General features: G+C 36.1%; 1 protein-coding gene across 3 annotated transcripts in view; it reads left to right on the forward strand.

Annotated features, from left to right (window-relative positions):
* Positions 1–15,823, forward strand: part of NALCN (sodium leak channel, non-selective) — a 192,773-nt gene that overhangs the window by 26,867 nt on the left and 150,083 nt on the right. For all 3 annotated transcript variants that reach the window (XM_015851496.2, XM_015851499.2, XM_015851497.1), the window contains exons 4-6: positions 149–232; positions 776–915; positions 1,587–1,715. In XM_015851496.2, coding sequence (XP_015706982.1) covers positions 149–232; positions 776–915; positions 1,587–1,715 — 353 coding nt within the window. The remainder of the gene's footprint in view (positions 1–148; positions 233–775; positions 916–1,586; positions 1,716–15,823) is intronic.

Raw genomic sequence — 15,823 nt, forward strand, 5'->3', positions numbered from 1 at the left:
GGCCTCTTAAGAAGTTCTTTTTGACTCAAGCTAAGGAGAAGTGCTGCACAAGAATGAAACTACCGGAGATGACTTCTTTTTTCCAACTACTTTTGTTTATGATGTTACTAAATCCTGGCAATCAGACAACAACCTTTCTGTCTTGTAGGGGGATAGCTCCTATGTAAAGGATCGTTGGTGTGTGTTTGATGGATTCATGGTCTTTTGTCTTTGGGTGTCTCTGGTTTTACAGGTAACTATTTCACTTACCCTTTCAATAAATTTTTCCTTAGTTATGAAAAATATATAACATAAGCAAGTAATTATGAGATCTGGAAATATAATTCTACATGGATCAAGCTGGTTTTTAATAATGTGTCAAATTCATTAGCACTTTCATTACACTTTGCAGCATATCTATGTTATCAATTTTGTTTATCTTTTAGTATTTTTCTTGTTTATTTCTTTGTTGTCAAGAAGATAGATATCAGTTTGAAGCTTTAACTGTAAACTGCATAGTGCATAATTCTTGAGTTCTTTGAGACAGAAGCATGAACACAGGCAAAATATATTGAGTGCATTTTGGGGTTTTCATTACTCAGAAATGTGTTAAAGATTTTACTAATATGTTTCTTTTCAAAAACATGTTTAAAATGAACCATAAAATGTCTCAAGAGAAGACTGAAGATGAAAACTAAAATAGAAATCACATACAGTTTTCAGTTCTAAGAATGTACATGGATGCCAAGAGGAACAGGACAGGTTTATCAAGACAAAATAAATTATTTTTTCGTAGGTATTTGAAATTGCAGAAATAGTTGATCAGATGTCACCTTGGGGCATGTTGCGGATTCCACGACCACTCATCATGATTCGAGCATTCCGGATATATTTTCGTTTTGAGCTGCCAAGAACTAGGATAACAAATATCTTAAAGTAAGTAAGTAAGGTGGTTATCTAAAGAACAACAGACTTAGAAGACTGAATAAGCAGCTGAGAAAATGGTGCTTAGTGTATCTTGTCTTCCTAAGGTTTATTTCTGGCCAAAAAAGGAATTACCAAGTTTTCTATAAAATAAACAAAAGTACCAAATATTTAGATAAATCTTAATGCATTTTGCTCATCATTTTAGCTCGTGATTTTCAACCAGTTGGAATAAATTATCTTTAATTAATATGAAAGCATAGCAATAAGGTTGTAATGTGTGCAGGTGTTTCAGTATGTATTTACAGACGCATGGATGGAAGCATACGCAAATATACTGTACAACTTGTAATAGTGAAAGTCATAGTAATGTGAAAGGGTTTCTCTAGTTTATTTGATACAAGCTTTACTTCATCATCTTGTCTGTGTAATTAATTAGATACGATTTTACAAAAGCTATTTACCTTTATTCTCCCTTCTATATATTGTTTTCACTTAGAGGTTTAGAAAAATTGTGGCTCCATTTTCTAGCTCTGGCACATAGCAAGAGATCAATCTTAAGGGCAAATTTTCTGTGGGATGAAATGCTGTTCTCTGTGTGAGCATATTTCCTATTCTACAGTTTTTCAGAGGTGGCTTCATGTTGCCTGTGCATTCATTGTGCTGTTCCTTTCTTTTGCCAGGCGTTCTGGAGAGCAAATCTGGAGTGTTTCAATTTTCCTTCTCTTCTTTCTTCTCCTGTATGGAATCCTGGGGGTGCAGATGTTTGGAACTTTTACATACCATTGTGTGACCGATGACACACAGCCAGGGTGAGTTGACCTGGGCAGGCATAATGTGGGACTGTTCATTCAGTGGATATATATAATTTCAGTTAGCATAAATGGATATAAAATGGTATTAAAATAAATTCCCCACTATAAATTTGGGACACAAAAAATGTTATGAACTACAAGAAAGATGCAAAGTTTAAATGTAAAGATTTATATTAAATTACAGATTAAGGCATTGAGTGGCAGGCTGTTTGAGAGGGGGGGGCGTGGGGATGTGTGTGTCTAGAGTGTAAGTGAGAGAGAAGAGAGCAGGGGAGGCTCTGGGACGAGCATTGCTGCTTGTGGCTGAGCCAAGTCACTAATGTTTTTCATCAGCTCACTCTATGTTCTCCTATCTTTTCCCAGAATGTGTACGTATTGGTCAAGACATAAAGTAATGAGCAGAATTACCCACAGAATCTCACTCGTTTTAGGATGATATGTCACTGAGACCTGATAGTTAGATGTAAGGCTGAAAAGCCTTTTTACCCACTCTTTGGAAAATACAATTAATATCCTATTCTCTTGATCAAGTTTACATCACATTTTTTATTCAGTACATACTTAAGATTAATGTGAAGCACAGTGTAGCCTTTTCTTACAGGGATGACCCATATGATTACACTTCTGTAAGTGCGTATATTGGATATATATGCTTGGCAACCATTGTGGGTTTCTACTGATTCTAATTTTATTTTTTTTTAATTTTATTTTTGTTGTTGTTGTTGTTCTCCTGTTTCTTTGGATAGGGAAATATTAGCTTTGTAGTTGAAGCTTTGCTTTGGTCAAAATTGGATCCTTTTATTTCTGTATTGAATTTGTCAGAACATACATAGAATAGGCATTATAAAAAAAGCAAAATATTGCTTCATTTGTTACTGTGATGAATAAAAAGTCAAACTACTGCAAACTGGCATGTTAAAGATTTTTTCTAAAATAGGGCCTATAAGCTATGAAATATGAAATTATTAAAAGCAGCAGATCCAGTAAGTTTACAAAATTACTCAGAATATGTTAAACATTGCATGGTGTTTTGTTAAAGATGATTGAATTTTGGATATTTTCTCATTTTCTTAGTCAATATTGTAGTATGTGGCTGTTCTTTACCTACTTAGTGAATGAGATGTTTTATTCTAATTTTATAGCGCAGATTTTTTTATTTTTCCACGGACAAGGAGGAAAAAAATCTTCTTAAAAATTTTTATTTGCAGTAATGCTCTGATTTGCCTATACAGTTTAGGAAAGCAGGAAATGGGATAAGTAACGCAGGGAAGATTGGGCATTATGTAATTATTTGTATCAATGGCTATAGACTCTCCATGAATTCAACTGAAAAAGATACAAGGTGTTTTTTTCCATGTAGATTAATGAATATACAATTTTATGGTTGGCCATATATATATTTATATTTATATATATATTTATATATATATATATATATATATACACAATTTCCTTTGCATGTACTTGGTTGCTAACTACTGCATTATTGAAAAAAAAAATAAAAAAATAGAAAAGTGTTTATGGTTCAGTTTTTGATCATTGAAAAGATGAATTACAGGGAATGGTTAAAAGGGTTAAATACCCAGTGCATAAAATAAAAATAAAAGCTTGTCTGAAGTATGTTTAACTTGGAGAAGTCAAGTTTACAGAGTTAAGGAAATGTGAGACTTGAGGCTGAACATCAGTCCTTGACTTAATCGGTGTCATGAAACCGATTTTTTTAGCTGTTCAACAGTTTGACATCTAATTTAATTTTTGGATACCTGAGACAGTAATCTTCTGAAAGACACTGAATAACTTATCCCTTATGCAAACCTGACTTCTAACTTCAAATGAGGTTGTGTGTGAGGACTACACTTATGTTGTAAACCTCTTTCCTTACAAGTGCCTCCTCGTTTACTTTGACAAATGAAAGGTGATCACAAAATAAACAATATGTTTTGTGGTTTTTTTTTTTCTCTTTGTCCTGTGAGCTTGTACCTTACTTGTAACATACTACTCATTCTTGCCCTGAAAACACTGACTTCTTTTTCTTATAACGTTCATCATTTTACCTTGAAAACACACACATCTGACTGTTTTCATTTCTGAGGAATGCATGGCAGCAGCACCAGGTGAAATTATTCTTTCTTCTCCTTGCATAAGTCATGGCTGACCCTACTAAAGCTGCCTGAAGAGTTGGTAACAACTAGCTTGGATTAGGAAAGTAGAAATAAAGAATGAAGTAGCAGTCATACTGCCAAAAGAGGACAAGTTGCAGGCTGACATTGTTCCAGACTGTACTTAAGAAAGGAGACAGCATGCCCCTTGAATCAAGAAGAGTTCACTAGCTGTGACATAGTAGAGCACATAAGCATAGACAAATCTGTTTCTCTACTTTATAATCAGGTTTCAACATACTTTCCAAACTGGAGTCTGTCTGTCTATTTGTGCCTCTACTTCAGGTAGTTCTGTTCCAGGCCATGGAGAGTGGCTAATGTTGACTGTACTTGGCACTAAATAACTTAGGAGACTAAAGTGCAGCTTTAATGAGGCACAGCTGCCAATATTCAGTATTCTGAAAATCAGATCCAAGATTTCTAAGACAATTTTAGGAAATGAAAAGCACACGGTTAGTGGCCACCTTTGATGACTTTAATTTGGGGTGATTACTTAGCAGATTCTAAAGAAAAAAGCATGGGTAAAATCTTATAATGGAGGTCAAGACTTAACTATTTCAGAAATTACTTTTAGTAAGTCTACTACCTTCTGAATTAATATTATAAAGGAGGCAAGTGTCTTATGAAAATTACATCTTCAAATCTTGCTATTCCCCTCTATTTGAAAGGACATGGCAGCCACATCAGGCACTCATTGCCTCTTTTGACTGCTGCAAGTTCTTTTATCTTTCCATACTTCTTGACGCCCACACTCCCTGACCTCTTGTCCCTCCACCTCCTCAGTGATTTTCTGATGTTAACTCTGACAAACTGAAATACTGGAATGAGCTAACTGTTGTCTGAGTTTTTTTTATTCCATCTTATTCCATCCGTGAAATCAACAAAATCTGACTTCCTTCTAAAGGCTGAAACGTTGTGTTGTTATTGTTGTTATTTGAAGATATCTCTTTATTTATTTATTTTTTTCCTCTCATTCATATAATCTTTTTATTTATTTTGCCAGACTTATTTTTCCCTGTGGGAAACATTACCTTCTTCCCAGGCAATTTTCTAACTCAGCATTCCCTTGTGCTTATTACTTATCTTTTTAAAACTGCAGTCACAGCTTTTTCCTGATGATTTCTCTGATGCTATAACTGTTTTTATTATTTTTTTAGTGTTGGTAAGTGATATACTGCATGAACTTCCTCATTATAGATCTTCCTTACTTGCTTGAAAGACATACAGTATGGATGTAATGCAATGTATTTATAGACAATTATCTAAATTAATGAATACACTGTTAAGAGATTGACACATTCTTCCATTATTTCTGAAATAATGAATTTCAGAAACTTTTAAGGAAGTTTTACATGACTAAAGGACATAAAATATCTTAATTACTTAATTCAGTATACTCGCGCATTAAGATCCTTTGTTTATGCTTTCAGTAGAGTGTAGACTATTTCTGTCTGCCTTATCATCATGGCAGTCAATTAAAATCCATCTTGGGAAATTTTCTTGTTCTTTAAGTAAGAACTGCCCTGGAAAACATGAGAAAATCAAATACCAAGCAACAGAAAGATCTAAGAAATTTTGGTCATCTTTCACTCTAGATTCAGAGTTGCTAGAGCTAAAAGTTAACCACAATATCTCATAAAATAATAAATACAATTAAGAAGAATAAAAGGGATTTGAGATAATAAATATGAGTAACTGGGTTTCAGAGTAAAGGAAGAAATCCAAGGCCAAGATTGAAAAGCCAGTATAACAATACTTCTGTATGAGGGCGGATTAATTCATTGATGCCAGTTAAGCAAAAAGCGCTGCTTTATTTTGTTTGGAATTAATTCAGAATCTCTGCAGTGGTGATAGATCTCTGGTATTTCCTCAGGGAAAAGAAAAATGGAATAAATTCTGCTTTTTCCAGGCCAGATGCTATTTAGAACCTATTCAAAATCATGAAAAATACAGCATCAGACTAAAGGAGAAGTAATTCTATCCAGATGGAATCTTATAAAAGAGTGGAAGAAGGTGATAAGGTGACAGCCCTTATAGAAACCCGAGGGCAGTGGTCTTAATCCTCATTTCCAGAGAATACATAATTTCTGGGTATAAATCCTGATTTTCTCCAGAACTGGTAGAAGCATGGTTATTCACAGCAGTTGGACTGTTGATTTCTTTCACACAGGCTTCCCAGTACTTCTTACTGTCCAGCTATACTTTGAGTAAGGAGACATTTTAACAAATTTCTAAGGAGGAGAACTAAATAGCCTCAGCTCATGGTGGCACATGCTTACCTGTGTTCAATTTGAGGGGGTTCATGTTTATACAGTTTTGGTTCTAGTGGAGACATCGCATTTCTGCTCAGCCTGTCTGTTTGTATGGGATTCCTCTCCTCTGGCTGATAAGCAGTCCTCGGGTAAACTGGAATGGGTTTTGTGTAATATCGTGAAATTGACTGACCATGAACATGAGTCACATATGGCCACAGCTCTTCTTTGCAATTGGAAAAGTTCTGTGTGTATCTGCAAGCCTTTTCCCTTGAATTGCCATGCTGATTTAGAACCTAGAGATTACTGAACTTTCCACAGGAAACCTGTAGGCTCAGAGGGAACTTAATGACAATTTTCTTATACTTAAGCGTGGCTACAAAGTGGACAGAGTCTCCACAAAGAAACACATGGAGGGAACAAAGGGTAATGAGTACAAGATACACCAGGAGAGGCTTCTTGATACAAAAAAGACATATTTTACAGTGAGAACAGTCAAACACTGGGTCACAGAGGAACACAGTTGAGCTCCTATAACTAGAGTTTTTAGGTGTGCAACTGAAAATGGTTGATAGATAAACTCATCTAGGTTTACTAGGACAATATTTTGAGGTCCCTTCCAACCTAGTCTATGATTCTATAATTTATATTTAGAGAGGAAGCCAGACAAGTAATGTAGAAGTCTGTGGTTAGAATGATATTCAGAGGTTCAATGGCAGTTATCACTGAATGGGTACATAGATATTAGCCTAGAAGAGCTGTGAAGAAGGGTCACTTCTTGGTATACAAGCAGTTATGGGATATAGTAAGAAAAAGGTTTTAAAAGAGACTCCAGATTTTGTTCTGTCAGCAAACTATCCCATATGCTTTGAAAACCTATTAACTATATTATTTTCAGTTTTTCACTGTTTTCCGGAAGCTGAATATGATGTCTAGACTTGAATCCTGTCTTAACAATTTGGATTACTGAAGTTATGGAGGGTCTGGGAATAGTCGTCCTGAGATATGTATGAGCAAACTGAAATTATCATAGATATTTTATTATTTCCAAGAATTTGGGGAGTACGGCTGAGGAACTGGAAGACAAAAGAGCAGCAGAAATTCAAAAAGAAATAAGAGATAAGAGACAAAGCAACACAAGCCAGGGAAATTCATTTTATGTAGTTAGAATATCAGTAAGTTTACCTTTTATACCTGAAAGAATTTGTAGTAAATAAGCAAACAAAAATTTGTAAGCAGTTGGAAGGTAGCAAGGAAATGCGAAATAGCTGATGTGGATTTGTCAAGAATATGTCAAACCAGATAATTATCTTCTGTGACAGGGTAACAGACATGAATTGACAAGAGTAAATGTCATATATCTTTATTTTAGGAATGCTTTTTAACAGTTTCACAGCACATTTTTTTAAGCTGACAGGTAAAACATTTAAGGTGAAAATAATCATAGAATAGGTGGAAACTGTCTTGGAAAACATTGTCATTGAGTTCATATTAATGGCTCACTGTCACAATGGAAGGAATTGTCAAATGGGGATTCATATGAGTCTGTTTTGTGCTATATGGAGTTTTCATTAACATCCTGGATGATGACAAATAGAGTATACTTACAGAACTGAAGATTACCTGCAGCTGGGAGGGACTGCAGACATATTGGAAGACAAGGTTAGAATAAAAATGATCTTGAGAAACTGAAGACATGGTCAGATTGGATATTAGGAAAAAATTTCTTCTCAGAAAGAGTGGTGAGACATTAGAAAACAATGACCAGGGAAGTGGTGGAGTCACCATGCCTGGAAGTGTTCAAGAAACATGTAGATGTGGCATTGAGGGGTGATGTTAGCAGGCGTGATAGGGATAGGTTGACAGTTGGATCTCAGAGATCTTTTCCAATCCTAATGATTCTATAAAAACACTGAATTAAAGTCAACAGGGATACCATAATACACTTAGGAAAAATGATGAATATAACATTGTGAGGTGACTGTGTAGGGTCCTTCAGAATGTGACTTAAGGGCATAGTTGAGGAACAGAGATCAATATAATTGTGCTTTGTAAAAAAATATAAGTTGTAATATCAGACTATCTAAGAATTGTTTGAAGAGAGTCTAAACGTGGTTGTCTTGGGAAAACCCAAAATAGTCTGAGACGGGGATATATATATCATGTTATGTTGAAGTTTCATATCCAGCCTTATATTTCTACAATTTTCTGTGATCTTTCATGTAAAAAAAGATGAATATCCTTATCCTCAGAATCCTAAGTACTATTTGCTTTTGCTACAACTCTTTTGAAGGCGATTACATTGAAAGCTGGGAGGATTGGATGCAAAAGTGGAGCCATTGTGTTTTAGGGCAGAGGTGAGAAAATGCCTCACTGTATCTTATTTTCACTCTCTTTGTGTTTAACTAAGCTTGGAGATTGATGTGAGAGTGCTCTTGGATATTCATTTCATTTTTCGTTATACTCAGTGAACCACGTTGTTTGTCCTTCATACAAACACACTACATTCCTTTTTCTTTTGCAGTACTTAAAATACATATCTGTCTGTCCCTTCTGTAGCAGGCTTTGCTACAGAAACTTAGGCTCACAGATGCCTAAGTTGCCCAACTCTCATCACACTTTTGCACTTTATCATCCATCCTGTCCCTTCCATCCCATGTCTGCATCACTTTCTCCCTAGCCTGCCTCAAAGGTTAGCCTCCTCACACTCTCCTTCCATGAGGACGAACAACTGTTAGCCCTTCAATATCTCCTGCTGCCTGCATTTTTTTCTTGAAAGCCCTAGCCATTGCTTAGAGACAGTATTAAAATAACAGTTCAGCTCAAATTCCTGTGCACTTTCTACCTGACAGGTTAATGAACTCTTCAGCTAGTAGTTGCAGAAAAAACTTTGATTGTAGACTATCAACATTTAGTTTTACTTGAACCAAGAGATCACACTGCTGTCTCCTGCTAGAATGACCAGTTCCATCATAAATGCCTAATAGTGTCTATTTGAGGTTAGTGGACTAATGCTGAAAATCCATTCTTGGGTGCTCAGTGCCGGCAGCCTTCTTCTTTTGCTTTGCCAAGAGTCCCAGCTCCTGTCCCATCAGATGGCACATTAGTCACAGAGCTGTGTAGGTGTATTTTATGAAGGCATCCTGTGTGTATAATTCATTCACAAGAAAAGCTGTAGTAAGGAATTTGTGTTGCATATAGTTCAGATTTGGAGTCATTTGGCAATATTTTTTAGTGATGTTGACAATGACCTTGTCTCATGGCTAAGGTGGTAATGATGTAGTGCTAGGTAAATCTACAAATGCTGCCTCACTGCAGGTATCATAGAATCATAAAATTGTTAGGGATGGAAGGGACCTTTAAGATCATCTAGTTCCAACCCCCCTGCTACAGTAAGGGACACTTCTCACTGAATGAGGTTGCTGAAAGCCCCATCCAGCCTGGCCTTGAATGCCTACAGGAGGGGAGCATCCACAGCCTCTCTGGAAAACCTGTTCCAGCTTCTCCCACATTCTCACAGTAAATAATTTCTTCCTCATATTCAGTCTAAATCTGTCCTCTTCCAATTTAAAGCCATTTCTGCTTCTCCTGTCACAACAGGCTCCTATAGAAAGTCCATTCCCAACTTTTTTGTAGATCCCCTTCAGGTACAGGAAGGCCGCTATAATGTCCCCCTCAAAGCCTTCTCTTCTCTGGGAGAAAGAGCCCCAACCCTCTCAGCCTGTTCCTTTAGGGAAAGGTGCTCCAGTCATCTAATAATCTTCATGGCCCTCCTCTGGATCCACACCAACAGCTCCACATCCTTGTGCTGGGGGACCCAGAACCAGACAGAGTACTCTAGGTGGGATCTCACAAGAGCAGAGTAGAGGGGCAGCATCACTGGGCCTTCTGGTCACACTTCAATGACACTGAGCCATTGAACACCACCCTCTGAGTGCAACCATCCGGCCAATTCCTTATCTTGTGAGTGATCCATCCATCAAATTCTTTTTTCTCCAATTTGACAACCAGGATATTGTGCAGGACAGTGTCAAACACTTTGCACGTGTCCAAGTAGATGACGTTAGTTGCTCACAATGCTCTGCTGCTATGAGTGACAGGTCCCAAAGTGCTTGTGAGCTTTGATGCACAAGAATCCCAGTTTAAATTTAGGCATACAATTTTCATATTCTTTGTATGTTTCCCCTTATTTGGGAAACAGGTACTAAGAAGATATTTTTCCATATTTAACCCAGGTAAGTCTGAGATTGAAATTTAGGTTGGTTTTTTTTTGTTTGTTGGTTTTTTTAAGTGATTCTGAACATACTTTAAATTGAAAATGGATCTAGTCTTCATCTTAGATTTTTTTATACATTTCAAATTGATGCCCTTGCAATTTAAAAGAGAACTGAGTTGTTTTTACTTTCTTTTTACTTTCTCTGTTGAAGGACTTCACTGAATTTTAATAGATAACATAGATAACATGTAAGTAATGATACCCCTTGGTGAAATGAAGATTCATGCAAGCTAGCTAAATTTGTTTTTGACTTGTCCTTTCTATTTCCTGTGTTTCAGTACTATTAGTAACAGTCTTCATTGATGTGTAAATGTCATTCATTCATTTTGTTTTAATTCTTAAGTCTTACATTAGCATACATATCTTGCAGTTGCTATTAGACTCAACTCCCTCCTGAATGATTGTAGCAGACACAAAAATGAGCTGCCATAGAGCTGTTATGCTGGATGACATTTGATAGAATTTCAGTGTAGTACTATTCATGTGTACTATTAGAAGAACAATTCCACACTGGAACATTTGTATATTCTTTTTTGAGCTTTACTTTCTCATGGCTGGCTGTTCATTCCAGCACTGTCTATAGGAAAAATTTCTTCTATTACTCATTTTTCTGTCATCAGTGGCCTCGTTACTCTGAAGGGTAATGACAGACTGAATTGATTTCTATTTCCTTTAATTCTGGTAACAAGTGATGAAACCAATGGACTGTCACAGATGTTAAGTAGCTGCAGTCATTCCTGTACTCCTTTGGTCAGTGACATATTGCAAGCTATCTGTCTTGCATACTGAGTCATCTGGATTTTATTTCAGCACCTTTGTTAGGAGCCTAAATGCCTTGAATTCCCTTTCTGGCTCATGGAGAAAGCTGGTTCTAGAATATGACTGTTATGGTTTAACCTGGCAGACAGCCGAGTACCACATTTGCTCAGTCCTCCACAGTGGCATGAGGGAGAAAACTGGAAAACAGATGAAATTTGAGGGTGGAGATAAAAACAGTTCAACAGGACATAATTGATCACCCACTGACCTGTGCCTAGCCAGTCCCCAAGCAGCAGTAGTCTGCCTGACCAATATCCCGTTTTCTGGCTGAGCGTGATGTCATATGGCATGGAATATCACTAAGATTGGTTTGCATCAGCTGTCCTGGCTATGCATTTACCAGCTCCTTGCACAACCCCAGTTCCTCTCTGCCTACGCAGCACAAGAAGCTGAAAAGACTTTGGTGCTGTTTGAGGAGTACTCAGCAACATCAACATGTTATCAACATTGTACTTATCCTAAATCCAAAGCACAACACCTTACCAATCACCATGAAGAAAATTAAATCTATCCAGGCTGAAACTAGAACAGACTGAACCTACCAACCTTTAAGCCTCTGGAGATGTCTTTCAGACTCTTCAAAACTGCTGAAAGTGAATAGGGATAGATGAAATATCAAAGACTCATGAAATGAAAAAAGTCACAATCCCAATCAAATCAGACTTTACTTAATATCACTGCCTATCTAATAGGCAGTTCAATTTAAGTATGACTTTTGACCTAGGAAACTGGATTTAATCATGCCTTTTGAATAAGGGAATACAAATAGTACTAGTGTTGATTTGTTGAATAAGCGCTTAATTCATTCTTTCTTGAAAAATTTACCTAAGTAAATGTAGATAGGACTCTAAGTTCTATCTACAAAGGCTCCAGCTTTGACGCTAGTGAACTATGTGAAAGCTACCAAGGAACAGATATCGAAACGTGATGCTGAACGTGATCTTAATTGAAAAACAAGATATAAGAACGTATTTATCATTGGGTGTATGTACTGAAATCACTGGATCACTTAGTCTGACTTAATTATGTTTCTCCTTTACTAAATATTATAGCTTGCTTCTAAATCCAGTATCTCTTCTAGATATGTATCTGTTCTTGGTTCGGGTATTAGCAAAATAATAATTTATAAGCAAGGTAACTTCTTATTTCATACTGAAAGATGTTTCACTGTTAAAAACTATGTTCCTAATTCATCATCTTAATTTGTCTAATTTCAACCATTAGCTTTCTGTTCACATTATACTTTTTCATGGTAGATTACACAGAAGCGTAACTCCCAGTACCTTTTTAGTGTGAATTCATTAACATGCAATAATTTAGGCACCCTTCAGTATGCTTTTTCAAAAACCTAACAATCTGTAGCTCTGTTACTGCTAAACATGTTTTCCCCATTTCTCATATTCATATTTCTCTCCTCTTTCTGTAAACTTCAAAACAATTTTAATAGATGAAGAAAATCCTGAATATAACATTAATCATAATTTGTGTGAATGTAATACAGAAAGGAACACAAATTCATTATTGTTATGGGAAAAAGCACTCGCTCTTTCTTGCCCTGATGTTACAGTGACAAATATAAGGCAGTGTCCTGTTATGTCACTTTATCTTAAATGCTCACATATCATCTATATTGTATGATTTTGCATTTACATCCTCCTGTATCAGCTTTATTCCATAAACCCTAAGCCATAACATTTGCTTGCAATGATCCTACCTGCATAACTTTGCATTTAGCTGTATTAAAAGCCATTTTGTTTCGTTAGATTCAGGTTAACAAATGATCCTGATATCCATACTTCCCAGTCCTTATTGTCCTTCATGTTTCTACTCTGCTGTAGATTTTATACCTATTTCTCGCTCAGGTGTTATGGTAGATTATTATGATAATTTCTTGTCAATTAATCAGTTTTCAGGCCATTTATGGTTTATTGATACTATATAGTACTAATTTTTTAATCAGCTGTGTTATTGATTTAATTGCTTTATGAAGTCTAATGCTAGACAATTTCATTAGGCAAATCAGCAATTTAATCAGAATCATGCTAGTCTGGTGAGAATTATTTTCTGTGACTGCCATTAATTACGTTCAAGTTCTTCACTGTTTATCAATTAGACTGTGTAACAGCTTATTCTTTCTTTTGTCTCTGTTGATCTTAGGATAAACTGTCATCCTGTTTGTCCTTTAAAAATAATGGCACACTGGTGTTCTTCCAGAATTTCCCTGCTATCTCAAGTTTTATTAAAAATTAATAAAGAGATGAGAAAAGCCCTCAGTTATTTGGCCTGTTGATTTGAATGTAATTATCCCTAGCAGATGCTATTTAATCTTCTCTTCACTTAGTGAAGCTTGAGTAGGGAAATCTGTGAATATGAAGTTAAAATGTAAAGTATGGAACACTGCCAAAGTTGAAACTTTGTGCTGATACTGTCCTTAAACTCATGAGTCCTTCATGCACACTCTATCTTATTAGTTAATGTAATGAAAACAGTGCTTGGATATCAGAGACAATATGTTACCAGACAGATTTGAAAGATTTATAGTTATAATTACATATATAATTATGAGAAACATTAAATATGGATGACGTTTTCACACTTACAGTTTAAAAGATAAAACAGATTTTGTTATCTGATTAGAAACAGAAAACTGATTCTGTAAATTGCATGTGGCTCATGATGACTTTAGACCCGAGTTCATCTAAAAGTAAAACATAACATAACAATCTCACTCTTGGGAAGACTGTAGAACATAAGAGGGAGAATTGTGCCTAGAAATAACAGTAATCTTTAAGACCAAGAGGTACTCTGAAATTTCTTTAGCTACCACCAGCAAATGTGGATGATGCTGTTAGTGGATTATCTAGAACCTATGATGATTCCAGGAGCAGCATTGTCCTGCACTTCAATGGAAAGAGCAAATTGGAAAATCTAAGTGAATGAGGTTTTCAATAGAGGCCAATTATGGTATGACTCTTCTACTGTAATTTGTAGTTATTTGTAGGAATGCTGACGAAAGTGCTGGCTGTTAGTGAGCTTTTTAAAAGTATGACCTGTAATAATCTACCACTGAAAGCTTTAGAAATACAGTTGAGCTCTCAGGATGAACTGTTTCTTTGTTTGTCTGGGAAGTGTTTGGGATTTTATTAAGGCACCCTATTCAGCAAATTACTTAAGTACAAGGGCTGCTTCAAAAGTAGTGCCTCCTATTTTGGCTTGCAACATCAGAGGTGGATGTTCGTTCTGTGGCAGTAGAGACTGAACTTTCCTACTGAAGAAAGAAAAAGTGTGTCATCAAATTTCTCTATGCAAAAAAAAAAAAAAATGTATCCACTGACATTTATTGATGCTTGCTGAACATTTATGAAGAACAAATAGCACACATTGGCTCAATGATGCAATTTTTGGCAAGCACAGCATCCAGGCTCTTGTTCACTGCTGGCAAAAAGGAATGGCTGATGATAGTATGCTGAAAAATAGTATTCTGTAACTGAGAATTTGTTCTATCAAATAGTGTTATTGTACTCCTTGTATCTGTTGAGGTTTTTATGGGAATAAATACAAGGCATTACTTTTGGAGCTATACACATACATTACCTTATAAAGCTTTTCAGATCCTTAAAGCTAGTTATGTACTGAATCAGCACCTCAGTACTTAAGCTGATATTGAGTAAGGGCCATGTAGGAACAAAGCATTTTAAATCCTGTTATGCTGAAAATAACAGGTGATAGAGCCAATCATGCATTAGGAGCTTAATATTTCTAGTCCATGTAGATTCGTCCATGTGTAGTACTATCCTGAACCAGAATACAAACTGCCTGGTGTTATCAACCCTAAAAAGCCTGTGCTTGCATAGGTACAGATCTGTACTCAGAGATTCTTCCTTTGTAGCCTAAATTGTACACAGTGCATGGAGACAGTTTTTCTTCTTCTTTAGAAGGTGGTGTGATGTCATATAAAAATGACTGACAGAGTGATGAGGCACTGAAACAGGCTTCTCAGAGAAGCTTAATTTCCATGCTAACTCAAATCGTTCTGTGATTCAAGAACTCTACATTTCTGTTATTCTCCCACCTAGGTTTAAATCAAGCTCTTAAACTAACTGCTTTGTACAGTCATGATGGATCCAGCAATACTTTTAATAATATGTCCTCTCACTGCAATCCCTAGGATACAAGGGATTTGCTAATGCAAACCATAATGTACAGTCAACTAGCTACTAGTACCCTGGGTTCTGCATGCACTTTATCCAATGAATTAATAAAATGTTGTCTTTTGAAAATCCTATCTTATAACGGCTGGTGTTCCATAAATCTAAAGTACTTACATCACACAACCGGATATGAATTAACATACTGTCGTACGAAGGACTTAAGGTGGCCAGATTAAATTTTAAATCCTTGAGTGACACAGCTGCTGAGCATGTTTACAAAAAGTGAAATGGATGCACATATTCTTGTGTGTCTGTCTGTCATTCTAGTTAAGCATATGGTTAATTTTCAGAGCATTCTTTAAAACTTCATCTGGAGGTGTTTACGTTTGTGTGTGTGTGTTCATCCATGCAGATGCGTGTGGCTCTCAGGCATCATTTAGAAATGGCT

Source organism: Coturnix japonica, chromosome 1 (assembly GCF_001577835.2).
Source record: "Coturnix japonica isolate 7356 chromosome 1, Coturnix japonica 2.1, whole genome shotgun sequence".
NCBI classification, from domain to species: Eukaryota; Metazoa; Chordata; class Aves; order Galliformes; family Phasianidae; genus Coturnix; species Coturnix japonica.